Here is a 15406-nt window from a genome sequence, read left to right on the forward strand (position 1 = left end):
AAAATCAAATTGTGAACTCAGCCGGGGTTCATTAATGCGCTTGCTCTAATAATGTAGTTTCAAACTTGGAGGAATTACGAACTTTGGTCCATCGGGTCCATAAACTTCTAGTAATTAAGAAATAAACATTCACAGGTAACCTATTTATCACCTTTTAAGTAGTTAAAGTATACACTGATGCAATACTTATGCTTAGTCAATCCTCATTTTCATGGTCAAGTCAGTGCACCAATTTAATAATTGAATCACAACATAGGTTCCTCAAAACAAAAAAAAAACTTTTTACATTAAAAAATGAAAACTCTCAACAACATGGATATTATACATTTGAGACAAAGACAATAAGGTCGCAAGGACTGAGTTTCATATACAAAAAGCAAACCTTCCAACAGGAAAAGTTCCATATTATTCTACTATAGACATGTTCAAACGGTGCACTTAACGGTCATACTATGACTAAAGTAAAACCAAAATCCCTGACCAAGTCAAAACACTCCCACTAGACCTTCTAGATCATACATAATACACATTTTACAGTACATTTTTATCCACACAATATAATAACATTTATATATAAGTTACCTTGTCTCTCAAGGCAAGAACTTCTCCAGCAAATTCCCAAAGAAGAAACTGGTTTTGGCCCACCCTCCTCCTGTTCCCGCTTGCCCTTCTTGTTTCCATCTCCTGCTTGGTACCTTGTTCTTCACGTTAATCATCATACTGTGTCCTATCTCTCCACGTAATGCCTCTATTGTCTTCACGTCCACTGGATTCCCTGAAGCATCTCTTACATAGAAAACGTTAACCGCTTGTTCTCCTACTGTTGTCACACCAGCTCTCGTCACTGAGAGGCCGTGCTCTCTCAGAATCCTAGTCACTTCCGACAAAAGTCCAACCCTGTCCTTTGCGCATAGCTCCAAACTCCAGCCCTAGAAATGAGTTTTAGTCAATTACTTGAGAAACTGTTGCTTGTAATGCAAGAAACACTAAAAGATGTATGTGGTTAAGCGTTAACTTACCTAAATAGAGTTCAAACAATAACTTAAGGAACTGTTACTTCTAGTGAAAGAAGCATCAAAAGAAGATGTGTGTGTTTAAGGGTTAATTTACCTCACTGAATTGAGTTTCAGACTATAACCTAAGGAACTGTTACTTCTAGTGCAAGAAACATCAAAAAGAAGATGTGTGTGTTTAATGGTTAACTTACCTCAATTGAGTTTCAGACAATAACTTAAGAAACTGTTGCTTCTAAAGCAAGAAACATCAAAAGAAGATGTGTGTGTTTAATGGTTAACTTGTCTCACTAAAATTGAGTTTCAGACAATAACTTAAGGAACTGATACTTCTATTGCAAGAAAAAAACTAAAAGAAGATGTGTGTGGTTAAGGGTTGACTCACCTCTCGGAACTGAGTTTCAGCCAATAACTTAAGAAACTGTTACTTCTATTGCAAGAAACACAAAAAGAAGATGTGTGTGTGTTTTACCTCGCTGACTCTTCTATGGATTGCAGCTTCTAGGCATTTGATAACTCTCTCTTTCTCTCCTTCAGAGTCAAGAGTGCAACCATCTTTGTGTCTGATGAAATACTCCTGAGAGGCATGGGGACCGCTCGATGTAATCGTGGCGTGAAACACAATGTACTGCATATCAGTAAGCGTGCATACAATGTCGAACATCAGCTTAGCTCGATCCTCACAGCTCACGCTTATCACAGAGTAACCTTTCTCCTCACAATGCTCAACAGTGATCTTAGGCTCGAGTCCAGAACCATCAACCTTGCTCACTGCATCATAGTCTCTATCAGCGAAAAGCATCTGATGAAGCCTACGGTCAACATGAGTGGACCCAATAGAGAGACTCGTCCGAGCAACTTTCTCATCTTCTTGTTCAGACCCGCGTATCACAAGGTTGAGCTGCTCTTCCATTGCAGACAATCTTTCTGGATCATCAACGGCTCTAGAGGTCTCGTTATCATTCACATAGAGAACACAAGCGATCCTACGGTTATGAGTCCATGCTTCAGCTGCCACTACATTGAAGTGTAGGTCTGCTAGTACAGCTGAGATCTCAGACAAGAGACCAGGACGGTCACGAGCAATGATCTCGATTGATGTGTGGTCGCCTAGTGAATGGACACCGACTCTTTTACCTGGCCAAGTGTTTTGTGAAGACGCAGCATGTCCCTTTGGTCCTAACACCTGATAAGAAGTACAAGAATATCATATACTCCCTTTCTTCCACAATGACACATTTTTACTGGTTTCACATATATATAATAAAAAATGATTAATGTATAGCAATAAATATCTTAATTTATGTGTAAAAACAACTTCCTATAAATTTAAACCAATAGTTTTAATCATAACTACTTGAATTTAACAAAAAAAATTACTTATTAAATATGCATACAAACTTTAAAAAATATAAGTTCTTAAAACAAATTTTTTTCTCAAAACATTCATATTCGTGGAGCGGAGGGAGTATATATATACAAAACCATACATTTACAGGTTTTTATTACATACCTTCTCGATGTAATCAATTGTTTTGCTATCAGTAACCTTGTTTCCTTGTTGATCAGTGACATGGAAAACTATTAAGATGTGAAAGATGGAATCAAATGAGTGCTTCATTGGAGTGAAACATTTATATAACTGTGCAGTTATTACCGTCCATGAACCATCCACCATCAGAAGAGATGTATGCTTTGGTGATAGTGAGATCAAGATCGGTTAGAACTTGCACAACTTCAAGTAGTATACCAGGTTTGTTCATACTGTCAACCTATTAATAAACACTCACACACATCAAATTCAAAACCAATTTCAAATGGTATTAATTAGAGAAGGAAGGATGCTTTTACCTTGACAAGAGTGCATTCTTTGCAGCTAGTGTTGTCTATAGACACACTTCAACAACAACAACATAGAAGAGTATGAGCTTTAATTAAGTATGTGATAATCTTAAAGGAGTTGGTGATTATTATTACCTTGGAGGATTTATTCTGGAGCTCAAGTTCTCATATTCAGGATCAAAGTAGGGCCAGTAAACTTTAGCCATTAATCTTTAAGCTCTTCACACGTTCTGAAGTTAACCAAAAGAAGTTATATATATCAAACAAGACGGAGCAGCTCTCAACAAGTTGCAAGAAAAGATTTTGTCTGCAGGGTCAAAATAAGTGAATCTTGGCCACTAAGTAACTAGACAGAAGAAGAAGAAGAAGAAGAAGATAGAGAGATAAAGATTTTCATAAAGAGAGACCACAAACTGAGATTCTCTTTGCTTCTTTTCTAGTCCTTCTCAACCAGAGGGCAACCAGAGGAGATAAACAGAAAAATATATTCGTAAAAGTCACTCTAAACTATGAAAATCAAAACTAAAAAGATATATTCTGAGCAACTGTTTTAATTCTTTCTTTTTTTTCTCTAAGAGTTGACATGAGATTCCTCTCTAGTATGCATAAAGGAATCCATGAACTTAAGGCTTTTAAAGTGAAAAAAAACATGGAAGAATATAAAAAGTAACAAAAAATATTAAAAAACTTTGATGTAAGAAGATATGATTGGTCAAAGATGGAATCTAAAATGTTAACACTGTACACTAGTATAAAAAAAAAAAAAATAATGACAATATGCCAACTTGCACCACTGAGAACAGCGTCACACAGCCACAGCCACACCAACAACAACAATGAAAATTAGACAAACTCTATGTTACTCGATTCCATGAGCTCTCTTGAGTTTCTACATACCAAGAGATTGAAAGATAATATTTTAAAAAAACCCCATTTATGGCAGAATCACAACTTGAGAAAGACAGTGGAGAAAACCTAGAAAGATTACAGATTTGAAGTGTTGAGAGAGTGAGAATCGTTTACCTTTGGTATGAGAGAGCTTAAAGAAACCTCAAGTTTTATTGATAAAAAAAGAAAGAAACCTCAAGTTTTGTGGAGACGGTGAGAGGAGAGAGACAGAGAGAGAAATCTTATGGAGATTTAATTACAAGTCTTTACATCTTTTAGAAGACAAAAGATACACGGAGGAGACAGAGACAGAAGCAGAGCAAGTGTCCTCAAGCAAAAACAAAAGAGATGTCTGTCTGCCTCTGCTCTTTCTTTTCTTTCTCTTTTAATGAGTTTGAAGTAAGAGGCTTTTAATAGGAATCTAAATACGACAAACCCTCTAAAATTTAATTGAAACTGTTTCATTTCTCTCAAAATAGCCTTTAATTAAATGAGAATTAGTCAGACATGACGAAGCGAACATTATAATTAGTGGTTGTGTTAATACGAAACTATTCCACTCTCTTACTCACGCTAGCTACAGCGCGTGGCTTACACTCTCCATTATTGATATTTTTAAGTCCATTAGCACTTGGCAGTGTTTGGAAGTTGATAACATTATTGTGTGTGCTTGTGTTGGAGTTAATAATTTGTAGTTTATATCACTAAACAGTCTAATCTCAACAATTACTGTGTATACTGTATAGCGCAAAGAGCGCGTGAAGATGGAAACTTTTGGATATCACGGTGCGTTTTTTTCACTTGATTGCTTCATCGACATGAAAAACGTCATAAATAGCGTTATAGTGACAAAACTACTGAGTTCAAAAACGGTTTAAGTAAAGTTAGACGATATAACAGACACTAACACTGTTACAGTATTAGATAAGTATTTTGTTTGTTTAAAGAGTCTATTTTGGGCTTCATTATTTTCTAGTTGTTACATTTTTTAAGGCCCAATATTCAAGAAACTCCAAACTGAATTCTAAACATCTCCTCAGATCATCCTTGCAGCTGGTGAGGCAGGTGTTCTACCTCCAGACATGTACTAAGTCTTCCTCAACCTGTTGAGCTATAGTGGATGCTATTTTTAAAAGCTCATATTCTCAAAAATATCATGAATTTAGTTCCCAGTTTTAAAATTACAAATGTCATGTGGCTATATATTATTATTTTATCATTATATTTGCTTTCCATGGGCTTCTCCTACCACCACCAACACAACTTGCCGTCAATTTGTATGATTCACATTATCCCTTGATATTGTTTCACCAACTTATGTTTTTTTATAGTGGTTGCTATAAATTAATGAAAAATGCCAGTCACAAAAGCTAAGAGAAGATTCCGTATCTTTGCTCTTTAATCTAATCGCCTCCCCTACATTACATCCTCTCGACGTCACTTTACCCCAATGGTCCATTAGTTACTTTATTTTGCTAAACTACATCCATCAACTTTGTCTTATATATCCATGCATACATCACAAACCACTTCACTTATTTTCTTTGTCAGCCACAAACAGTACACATATAATCAAGCCAAACCTGCAATAATTCATAACCTCTACCAAGATTCTTATAACAATAAGTGACTGTTTTGAATTTCTCCTTAATGAGAATTGTTAATAAAGTTCAAAGCAGGTGTACTAAAACGTAACTTAGATTCTGATATTGTAAATAGGTTGTACTGATAACATATTACACACAAGAAAACTATGGTTGAACCGATACCTCAAAGAACATCATTGTAAGAAGAAAGATCAAATTGTTGACCTAGAGAGATGTGAAAGATTGATTCTCCTCAATTATGGGTGGCTCATACTCTCCATAATGCTTTATTTAGATACCTAAATTCGAATTGTTGTGTCACAAAGGATTATTATTGAAATAAAGTTTTGATGACGATAGAAGACTAGAGATTTCTTGAAAAGGAATAAGCTTTTAATAAAAAGGAAACTAGCAAGAGATAGAATTTGATGTGAATGGAGAGATCTTCAAAAGTCTCAATAATGTATTCCACATTTTGTGTTCCTTGTTAACTCCCTCATCCTCTCTCTCTATTTTACTTATATTTTCGTTTAATTACAACACCAACAAGAAAAATAAAGTTATGCCAAAGTGCTTTTCCTACAAAGAACATTACTTAGTGGAACATGTGATGGCCTCAACCTCTCCCACCTTAAATGTTGAACAACAAAAGATATCTTCAAAACACTATTTTTGAAACAACCCTTATGCTTACCACTGGTCCACTCAAAAAGATTGTGTGACTCACATGATGCACTCAGACTTTAAAGTCAACAACTACTATTTTTACTTGGACAAGAAAACCAAAGAGGATAGCGATCTTGAGTTTTGTGTCTCAGATTAAAATCCCTTCAACCAATGTTCTTATTCCTGGAGATTCCTGCGGCAGAACATCATATTAATTGGTGAAAATGTCCATAAAACAATCTAATCCCTTTGTTTTCAATCACAAATCTTTGATGGGTGACACAGAATGACTAACAAAGCTATTCATGTTCTTCTTATTATGTTGCAAAATCAAAAAGGATGTGTCTAATTTCGTTTCCAGCCACACAAGAAAAACAAAAAATGCATTAGGCATAAAATTGATATCCTCTATCCAGTAACAATAAGAACTGCTGCATGCACCTCAATAGAAAGGTGAGAACTGACCTCTAATGGTTGTTGATTTGAGATCCTTTTTGAAGTGATCTTCAAATGTATAGATCATGGTAGTCCTTGGTGCGATAAGTCCAATGCAGAAACAAAGAACCAGAAGCAAATAATTACTTTATGGGCCCGACAGGAACTGTAACGAAGACGTTTAGCTTATGTTCATCAAACGTCAATAAGCAGTTTTGTTTTATTGCAATTTTTCCCAATCCATTTGAAGCATTTCATCTGACTCGAACTTGGCTTGTTGTTCTGCTTCTAATTGATATTATTCACACTCAAGTTCGAGGAATCAACACTCGGCCCAACTGGAACCTGGACTCTTATTCACATGCTTCTCTCTCATCAGTTTCCTTACAAACGCTGAGCTTTCCCAATCACCAGAAGTTGCAAATATGGCGGACAACTGCACATAAGCGACTGAGTTCTCCGGTTCCAGCTCTATAATCTTCTCAGCAACTTTCTTTCCCATGGCTTTATCTCCATTCGCTACACATCCTCTTAGAACAGACGACCACATGCTCGCATCCGCCTCCAAAGGCATCTCTTCCACAAGATCCATAGCTTCTTCCAAATAGCCAGCACGAGCCAAAAGGTCGACCATACATGAATAATGCTCCCTGTCTGGAACAAAACCATTATCCAACTTCATTGCCTCGAACAGTTTCCTTCCCTCTTCCACCAAACCACAGTAATTACACGCTGTTAGAACACCCATAAAGGTGATCCTAGTGGGTCTTACACTCATTTGCTTGAACAGCTCAATCGCTTCAGAACCATAACCATTCGTAGCATAGCCTGATATCATCGAGTTCCACGGCACTTCATCTGATTTCACCGTTGTGTCAAACACTCTCCTCCCATGCTCCACTGATCCGCACTTGCAGTAGAGGTCGATGAGAGAGGACGATACTATCTGATCAGAGTCAAGACCAACAATAGTCGCCCTCGCGAAAACCTGCTCGCCCAGTTCCAGAGACGAAACGCTTGCGCACGCGCTGATGACGCTGGAGAGGCTAAACTTATCCGTAGGCAAATCCAGCTTGTGCATTTGGCGGAAGTACTCTAACGTATCGCCTGGACAACCGTTTTGACTGAATCCTACAGTCATTGAGTTCCAAGAAATCAAACTCTTTCTCTCAATCCTCTCGAATACCTTTTTTGCATCTTCAACTCTTCCGCAGCTGAAATATACTTTGATCATAGAGTTCAGTAAGATAGTGTCATAGCTTTTGACCTCGCTGAAAAGTTTGCAAGCTTCGTCCGGGCTCCCACACGTGGAGTACATGTCAAGCAATGTGCTAGCTACAACAATGTCATCAACCAACCCAAATTTACAAGCATGGCAGTGAAACTGTTTTCCAGTCTCTATGATACCCAAACCGCTGCAAGCATTTACAACAGCTGCCAGAGTACGTGAATCTTCCTGAGCTTCATTCCTCATCTCCTTGAAAAGAACCAACGCCTGCGTTTCCATATTGTTGGCAACATAACCAGAGATCATAGAGTTCCACAGAAACACACATCTGTTCCTTCTCCTATCGAAGAGTGTTCTAGCCTCATCCACCCTCCCACAACTAGCGTAACCCGAGATCAAAGCAGATAGAGAATGGTCATCAGGCTCCCCGACACGATCCACCATACCGCTAGCCATTCTCAAATCACCACACTTTGCATACAAATTAACCAAAGCACTATTCAGCACATAATCATACTCAACACCACCGATCAAAACCCTCGCATGTATCTCCTTCCCACACTCTAAAGCTTCCAGCTTTGCACAAGCCTTTAAAACAGTCGTCAATGTAACCACATCAGCTCTCAATCCCACTTCTTTAAAAAGCCTCAGACTTTCCTCAGCGTAACCGTTTTGAATATAACCGTGAAGCAGAGAGTTCAACGTCTTAACATCTTTCTCAGGCATAGCGTCGAACAACCTCCTAGCAAGACCTAGCTCACCGGCCTTAGCGAACCCGGAAACAACCACGCTCCAAGAGTACGCATCCCTCTCCGGCATCGTGTCGAAGAGGTTTAGAGAAGAGACTTTGTCCCCTGAGTTAATGTAGCCTTCGAGCATTGTGTTAAATGAGAACATGTTTCTCTCGGGCATTTCGTCGAACAGGTTCCGCGCATTGTTCATTTTCCCGCAGCGCGTGTATAGCTGGAGGAGATGGTTAGCGACGATGACGATTGAGCTGAGGAAGCCCTTCTTGAGAAACAGTCCGTGGGTTTGGCGCCATAGAGTTTCTCTGTTGCTGCATGACTGAAGAAGACCGACGTAGCGACGCCGATAGTCTCCTTCCATCAGTCAACAAAACTGGAAAAGGATCACAATCTTACGAGGACTAAACGGCGCCGTATTATAAGTATTAGAATCACACGACGACCAAACGGTGTCGTATGATGAGGATCAAAACTAGACATGGGCATAAAATCCAATAATCCGAAATCCAAACCGAGACCTAATCGAAAAACCTGATCCGTATCCGGTCCAAAATATAAAAATACCTGAATGGATCTTGTAAGGTGGTACAAAACATAATTAACCGAATCCGAACGGATAATTCGAAAAATCAAAAAAACCGAAAAATCCGAAAAATCCGAAAATATATCCGAAGAAACGATCCGAACGTCCAAACTAATATATAATATAATTATATGAAGCATGAATATATACTCCAAATATTCAATTTATTTTGATATAGTATCTAACAATAATTATATAAAATTTAAATAACTACCTTAAATACTTAATCATATATAAATAAATTAATATATATATATATGTTATGTTTTACTTTTAAATTTTAGATTTTATTTCGGATATATCTAGACCGATCTGATATAACCCGAATTCTAATGATATATGATTACTTTATGGATTTTGTGATGTGATACAAAACTAATCTGAACCCGATGTGTTATATTTGAATCCGATATGTACTTACAAATTTACTAGAATGAATTTAATAAGTGTTATAAAATAGAACTGAAAAACCCGATTCGAACACCAGCCAAACGCCCATGCCTAATCAAAACACTAACGTTATAATCAGGATTGAGGAGTGTGCGTTGAGTAGTTCTGGAAGGAAAGCAAAAGGGGAAGAAGTATAACGTTAATTAAAATATATGGTTATATAATGAGAATCATTTAAGCCTAAAATGAACAAAATTGTTTTCTAATCAACGTTAAAGGAATATCTGTTGGACGTATTCGTGGTTGATTATTTGGACACGTAATGTCAACGATTTTGCCTTATTCATAGGAAAAATGAATTATATTTGTATATCGAGATAGTGAACGTTTAGCAACAAGACATACACGTAACACGTTGACTTTTTTTAAAAAAAATGGACGTGATCAAAATTGCTATCAATGTTATGAATTATTGCTATTATATATGGTTAGACGTAGTTGTCGAAATTGTTATACCAATTTTAGCTCACATAATTAAAATCATAAGGTATCGATTTTTCTTCTTTTTTTGGTTAACATAAGGTATCGATTTTAAATTAGTTTTTTTCTCGTTTTTTAAAATTATTTATTCATAGGTTACTAGGTTAGTTTAATTTTGCCCATAAGTATCTCTAGCTCTTGTCGAATGTTAATACAATAAATACTTTACACGTTTACTAAAACTAAAACTTTCTAGATTTTGAGTGAAAATCAGATTCAGAGAGGTGTTTAATTTTATTCATACGTACGTGCCATTCTTCTTAAACAAAAAACACGACTTTACTGTATTGAGTTGAAAGCAAGTAAAGAAATATAGAAAGTGTCTCTCACCGTAATATTATCATGTTCTTTCTTCGTCCATTTTTTTGGCTTAACATGTTCTTTCTTCGTCTTGAATCTTGATAGATACGTTATGAAATTATGAAGGGAAAAAATAACCCATTTGACACGATTATGCCTTTAGTAGAAACTTCAGAAAGACTAATGAATTATTGACGTATCTTTAACGCATTGAACGCCTATATACTCCTATTATAATAGTCAAATAATGGTAGATTAAACAGTTTTATCTAAAGGAAGTTTCGATTGTTTTTAACTTCTAGAACAAAATATTGAAATATTATTATTTTTTCAACTAAATTTCCTTCATGATTTCATCGCATTACAGCAACCGCAATTAACATACAATAATGATTCAAATAATGGTAGATTAAACAGTTTTATCTAAAGGAAGTTTCGATTGTTTTTAACTTCTAGAACAAAATATTGAAATATTATTATTTTTTCAACTAAATTTCCTTCATGATTTCATCGCATTACAGCAACCGCAATTAACATACAATAATGATTCAGATGCTATGTATACAACAAACTAAAGTATCCTTTTGTAAAAGAAAATAAAAAGTAACATAAACCAGTCATTAAATATAAAGGGAACGTACCAACTAGCAAGGGTTCACATTTCCCGTTATATAAAATCATAAACCCAAATGATTGAGAAAAAAAAAAACATTTTCTTATGTTAAGGGCGAGAGCATGAAAAAGCTCTAACGTTTTAGTGGTTAACAAGTACGGACGAGTAAATTAAACCTAAAAATAGATAACACAACAAAAATGCAGCCGGAAAAATAAAAAAAACTACTATGGTATTAGCATGTAAAAGATTTTAAGAATCTATTAATACATCATATTTAATAATCTATTAATTTACAAATATTATAACCCAATGGATTTAGATTATCTCCGGCGCACGCTTTCTTTTAGAAGATTTGCCTATATCAATAAATCATTAAAAAAAAAAACAAAATAATTGTTTTATTATATTCTATTAAATTCCTAAATGTTTGTCTCTAAAATAAATTGTAGATATAAATACATTATTACACAATGCTGTTGATGCGAAGGGCGTGTATGAACAGAACAGAACAGAGCTTCTTTGTCAAGTTGTGAACAAGAATCTAAACTGTTTGTCCCTTCAAAGCAAGATCCGAAAGATCAACGACCACCATCATCGTCACAAAAAAAAATGTTTGATCCTTCTTCGAAATCGTTCAATACCCATTTGATATTCCCCAGAGCCTTCGATGATCATCCAGATTCAGGCGTCTGCTCGCCTCCTCTGTGGAGAACCAGCCCACCCAAGAGCCCTCAAGCCAATCACCAGAACCTCTCTCCTGTTTCCAAGGCTCAGGTCATCGCTCGTGGTCAACGAGAGCTTATGGAGATGGTTAGCAAGATGCCCGAGTCGTGCTACGAGCTCTCCTTGAAGGATCTCGTTGAGGTGAAAACAGAGGAAGAGGAGAAAGATCGGAAAGTGTTCGATGAAATGCCTCAGAGGAGAAAGATGCAGAGTAAAGTCGTGAGGAAGTCAAAGAGCGATAGATGGGTCGATCCGGTAAGAAACAGGGGAGTGAATAACAGTGGGTTTCTTCTGAATTTAGGGTTTCCTGTTAGCTTGGGCGCCAAGAAAAAGACCAAGAAGAAGGATGATGATGATGGTTCTGTGACAAGCAGAGGCTCTTGGGTTTCTCCCAGGCCTTCCATCTCAGAGGATAAAGATTGGTGGAAGTCAGAATCGAGTAGGAGTCAGAGAGAAGTCTCGAGGATCAACAGTGGTGGCTCAAAGAGCAGTGTTGGTAGTAGTAGCAGAAGCAATAGCGATCGAAGCAGAAGCAATAGGGATCGAAGCAGAAGCAGTCTAAGGTATATCCATAAACTCTGTGGGAAGTTAAAGGTTTTATTTTTAATATATTTTTTTATCATAGAAATGCTTTGTTAGTTTTAGAGTTGAGAATTGATACATAAAGAAAACTGAAATATGATTTGGGTCTTAGTTCTTACTGATGCGGACGAGCTGTTTTGTGATAATCTTGTCTCTTTTGGCATTTGCATCTTGTAAAGATACTATGATATTTGGTAGTTTGTTGTTGTGTTTGAAGTTAATGGTCCTAGAAAGGGTCAATGTAGATGTGTTGGGTGCACGAGATTTTTCTTTACAGCTTTGGACTTTTTTTGCTCAATGGTGATGACTGAAGATGCTAATCATGTGCTGTGTATAACAGTATACATTGATTACATGAGCAACTAGATTCATGCCTAACTCTCTCTCTCTCTCTGTTTCCTAATACAGGGATAAAAACAAAGGATGCTTATCTTTCCTCTGGAATGTAAATCTACGAGATTGAAACGAAATGTTCTTCGTTGGTTTATACACTTCTTTGACCAAGAAGATTACTGATTGCTTTAACCTGAGCTGGATTTAGTGCGTTCTGTAAATCCATGGACGAAGGAATCCAGGAATGATGAAGATGGAAGCAGAGGACATGACATCTTCTTCATTGTACAACCAAAGATTATATCCCTTTCTACTTCTTGTAGTTCTTTATATAATTTTGAGTTTATTTGTAACCATGTGTAATGTATTTATAGAGCATATGATGATGATCTTATTATATATAGATATTTACTAGCTTTTGCTAAACGGATAAAATAAATATATCAATTTACTCTAAGCTTTTGCTAAACGGATAAAAATAAATATATCAAAACCTTACGGTTTTGCTTTTGGTATAAAACTAAATCAATGTCAATAATCTTTGCCTTCGCTTCAAGTTCAAGAAGAGTGAAGTTTTTTTCTTTTTGTGTTTATGCTCTTGTCGGTTGATGATTGGTGGGTTCTTCTTTGTGGACTTGCCTAAAACAGTTTAGGCATGGACAAAAAATCCGAGATCCAAACCGGAAAACAATTCGTAATCGATCTGAGCTGTAAAAAATCTGAATAGATCCTGTATGGTGTGGTATAAATTATAAAATATATAGAATCTGTAGTATTATTTATTAACCTAATATGAACAGATGATTCTAATAGATAGTTAAAATATTCAATTTCATGTTTGGAACCAAGATGGATACATAGTCCAAACTCCAAGTATAATTAATCGAACTCAACCTCAAACAAATAAAACCCGAATGAGGCTTAAAAGACAGAACTTGAAAAACCTTGAAAAAACACGTTTCGTTTTATGTTTTTTTTTATTGCGGTTCGGAAACGCGATTTGGGATTTGATTGTGTTACATCTGAAAGTGCCTTATGTTGGAGTCTTTAGGATTAGGAAAATTACTATTTATATGATAAGTATATATTCTTAAAGTAAAAAGAAATTGGATTTTGAGGTACTAAAATGTAAAATTATTCATGCACATAATAATATATAAACCCTAAACGGATATTTGCCTCAATGATTTTTGTTTTGTTTGCTTTCTTGGAGTTTGATTCGCGTTTGTTCATGACATATTGATATAAGATATTATAAAATGGCAAATGATGCGGCAGCATGGGCAGAAAGAGCTACAAATGATATGTTGACTGATCCAGACTGGGATAGTAACATTGAACTATGTGATATCAACATGAATCCTAGGTTTTAGAAAAATCCTACTAGTCACGATTGTCTCGCTAGTTTCAGTTTTTTTTTATGGGTGGAAGTGTTAATAATAAATTTGACTTTGTTCACTTCCTTTAGTCAAGCAAAAGAAGCAATGATGGTGCTGAAGAAGCAGTTAGGAAATACAAACCCTAAAGTCCAGATTCTTGCACTTCATGTAAGTATCTTGGATTGAATTATTTGTTTTGGGTTCATGTATGTGTTGACCTCATTTTTTTGGATGATACTTGCTGCAGGCGTTGGAGTCTTTAAGTAAGAATTGTGGCGAGAACGTGTACCAGCTTATCGTTGACTATGATATTTTGATTGACATGGTCAAAATAGTGAAGGAAAAGGTTTTTCTCTTTCTGTTTCTTGCGCTATACTTCAACTTCCTTTAATATCTATGGTAACTTGGGATGTAAGTTTCCAAATTATAATAATGCAGCCTGACCTAAATGTGAGGGAGAAGGTACTAAGTTTGCTAGACATGTGGCAAGAAGCTTTTGGTGGACGTGGTGGTCAATACTCACAATACTACAATGCGTATAATGAACTAAGGGTATGTTATCTTTTTACATGATTTATGACAATTTATTTTGCAATAAGTTTGTTGACAAATACATGGTTTAGTATGCTGGAATTGAGTTTCCACCTCGAACGCAAAGTAGTCCACCGTTGTTGCCTCCACCTCAGACTCAGCCCGTTCCATCAGAAGAAGATGTTGCTATTCAAGCGTTGCTGCTAGGAGATGATGTTTCTAGCCTCAGGTACTCTCTTCTAAGTTGATCATGTTCTGTATCGATTGGGTTTTGTAAGGGTGAAATGTTGTTTATTTATGTTTTATTCGTTAAAAGCATGGAAGAGATTCTAAGGGCTGAGGGATGCTTGGAGCACTTGATCCCGGTAAGCCCGAGGTAAGGATTTGGTTGTTCTGTTCATGCAAGGAACTGATTCTTGTCTTCCATGTAATGAAGATTAAGGGTTTGTATCTTCTTGATGTTGTTAGGGTTTGAAAGTAGATTTCATAGTTGACTTAGTTGAGCAGTGTCGTACTTATCAAAGACGTGTAATGACTCTTGTGAACACTACAACGTGAGATTTCTTGCTTCGTTCCCTGCTGTGATGATGGGTTTTAGTAAACAGTTTTCGTTTTCTTTTCTCCAGAGACGAGGAGCTTATGTGCCAGGGACTGGCACTGAACGATAATTTGCAATGTGTTCTACAGCATCACGATGATAGGGGCTCTAGAGGCAGCATGACAACTCCTCCAGTTCAGCTAGTCAACAACAATCATGATGATGACAGTGACGAATCAGATGATTACTTTCAGCTTTCTCACAGGTAAGAGTAGTGTTCCTATTTGGAGAGAGATGATCTCTTGACACTAATTTAAAAAACGATCTTTTAACTTTGCGAATTAATTTACTCTCTACAAGGTCTAATAGAAACCTCGATGCTTCCTCCTCCACCACCACCACCTATGAGACCAGTACATGAGACTGATTCATTCAAGCATGGTGGATGATGTCTATAAACCCCAAGGCTCCTTACAAGGAATAAAGC

At 36.4% G+C, this 15406-nt stretch overlaps 4 protein-coding genes across 6 annotated transcripts; 2 read left to right on the forward strand and 2 right to left on the reverse strand.

Annotated features, from left to right (window-relative positions):
• Nucleotides 1-295: 295 nt before the first annotated feature.
• On the reverse strand, nucleotides 296-4137 carry LOC106353489 (ACT domain-containing protein ACR3). Of its 2 annotated transcripts, none has more exons than XM_013793259.3 (7): nucleotides 3879-4137; nucleotides 2991-3085; nucleotides 2865-2910; nucleotides 2671-2785; nucleotides 2527-2594; nucleotides 1486-2199; nucleotides 296-929 (listed from the first exon to the last, which is right to left on the reverse strand). In XM_013793259.3, the coding sequence occupies exons 2-7, from the start codon at nucleotides 3059-3061 to the stop codon at nucleotides 591-593; spliced, it is 1353 nt and encodes a 450-aa protein (XP_013648713.2). In that variant the 5' UTR covers nucleotides 3062-3085; nucleotides 3879-4137; the 3' UTR covers nucleotides 296-590. The 2 variants fall into 2 exon arrangements, with proteins under 2 accessions (XP_013648713.2, XP_048591720.1); XM_048735763.1 differs by lacking the exon at nucleotides 3879-4137 and adding an exon at nucleotides 3641-3661.
• A 1616-nt stretch (nucleotides 4138-5753) lies between these two features.
• On the reverse strand, nucleotides 5754-8912 carry LOC106353491 (putative pentatricopeptide repeat-containing protein At1g77010, mitochondrial). Of its 2 annotated transcripts, none has more exons than XM_048735761.1 (2): nucleotides 6461-8912; nucleotides 5754-6178 (listed from the first exon to the last, which is right to left on the reverse strand). In XM_048735761.1, the coding sequence occupies exon 1, from the start codon at nucleotides 8763-8765 to the stop codon at nucleotides 6753-6755; it is 2013 nt and encodes a 670-aa protein (XP_048591718.1). In that variant the 5' UTR covers nucleotides 8766-8912; the 3' UTR covers nucleotides 5754-6178; nucleotides 6461-6752. The 2 variants fall into 2 exon arrangements, with proteins under 2 accessions (XP_048591718.1, XP_013648714.2); XM_013793260.3 differs by having other exon boundaries at nucleotides 5754-6188; nucleotides 6461-8868.
• Nucleotides 8913-11293: 2381 nt separating this feature from the next.
• On the forward strand, nucleotides 11294-12888 carry LOC106353492. The gene is made up of 2 exons (XM_013793261.3): nucleotides 11294-12119; nucleotides 12547-12888. Exons 1-2 carry the CDS (start codon nucleotides 11443-11445, stop codon nucleotides 12599-12601), a joined length of 732 nt encoding a protein of 243 aa, XP_013648715.2. The 5' UTR covers nucleotides 11294-11442; the 3' UTR covers nucleotides 12602-12888.
• An 842-nt stretch (nucleotides 12889-13730) lies between these two features.
• Nucleotides 13731-15340, forward strand: LOC106356942 (TOM1-like protein 4). Its single transcript, XM_048735580.1, has 9 exons — nucleotides 13731-13837; nucleotides 13940-14018; nucleotides 14098-14196; nucleotides 14289-14402; nucleotides 14474-14610; nucleotides 14698-14746; nucleotides 14850-14935; nucleotides 15008-15184; nucleotides 15280-15340. Exons 1-9 carry the CDS (start codon nucleotides 13731-13733, stop codon nucleotides 15338-15340), a joined length of 909 nt encoding a protein of 302 aa, XP_048591537.1.
• Nucleotides 15341-15406: the final 66 nt, after the last annotated feature.

This window comes from Brassica napus, chromosome A7 (assembly GCF_020379485.1).
Source record: "Brassica napus cultivar Da-Ae chromosome A7, Da-Ae, whole genome shotgun sequence".
Classification (NCBI taxonomy): Eukaryota; Viridiplantae; Streptophyta; class Magnoliopsida; order Brassicales; family Brassicaceae; genus Brassica; species Brassica napus.

What these genes read in the sequence shown, in the direction of transcription:
- LOC106353489 (XM_013793259.3), bottom strand. Translation starts at nt 3,061, where the DNA reads ATGGCTAAAGTTTACTGGCCCTACTTTGATCCTGAATATGAGAACTTG. An exon ending in TCCAGAATAAATCCTCCAAG is followed by an intron (nt 2,911 to 2,990) that starts GTAATAATAATC and finishes TTGTTGTTGAAG; the next exon opens with TGTGTCTATAGACAACACTA. An exon ending in TGGTGGATGGTTCATGGACG is followed by an intron (nt 2,595 to 2,670) that starts GTAATAACTGCA and finishes ACATCTTAATAG; the next exon opens with TTTTCCATGTCACTGATCAA.
- LOC106353491 (XM_048735761.1), bottom strand. Translation starts at nt 8,765, where the DNA reads ATGGAAGGAGACTATCGGCGTCGCTACGTCGGTCTTCTTCAGTCATGC.
- LOC106353492 (XM_013793261.3), top strand. Translation starts at nt 11,443, where the DNA reads ATGTTTGATCCTTCTTCGAAATCGTTCAATACCCATTTGATATTCCCC. An exon ending in CGAAGCAGAAGCAGTCTAAG is followed by an intron (nt 12,120 to 12,546) that starts GTATATCCATAA and finishes TTCCTAATACAG; the next exon opens with GGATAAAAACAAAGGATGCT.
- LOC106356942 (XM_048735580.1), top strand. Translation starts at nt 13,731, where the DNA reads ATGGCAAATGATGCGGCAGCATGGGCAGAAAGAGCTACAAATGATATG. An exon ending in TCAAAATAGTGAAGGAAAAG is followed by an intron (nt 14,197 to 14,288) that starts GTTTTTCTCTTT and finishes ATAATAATGCAG; the next exon opens with CCTGACCTAAATGTGAGGGA. An exon ending in ACTCTTGTGAACACTACAAC is followed by an intron (nt 14,936 to 15,007) that starts GTGAGATTTCTT and finishes TCTTTTCTCCAG; the next exon opens with AGACGAGGAGCTTATGTGCC.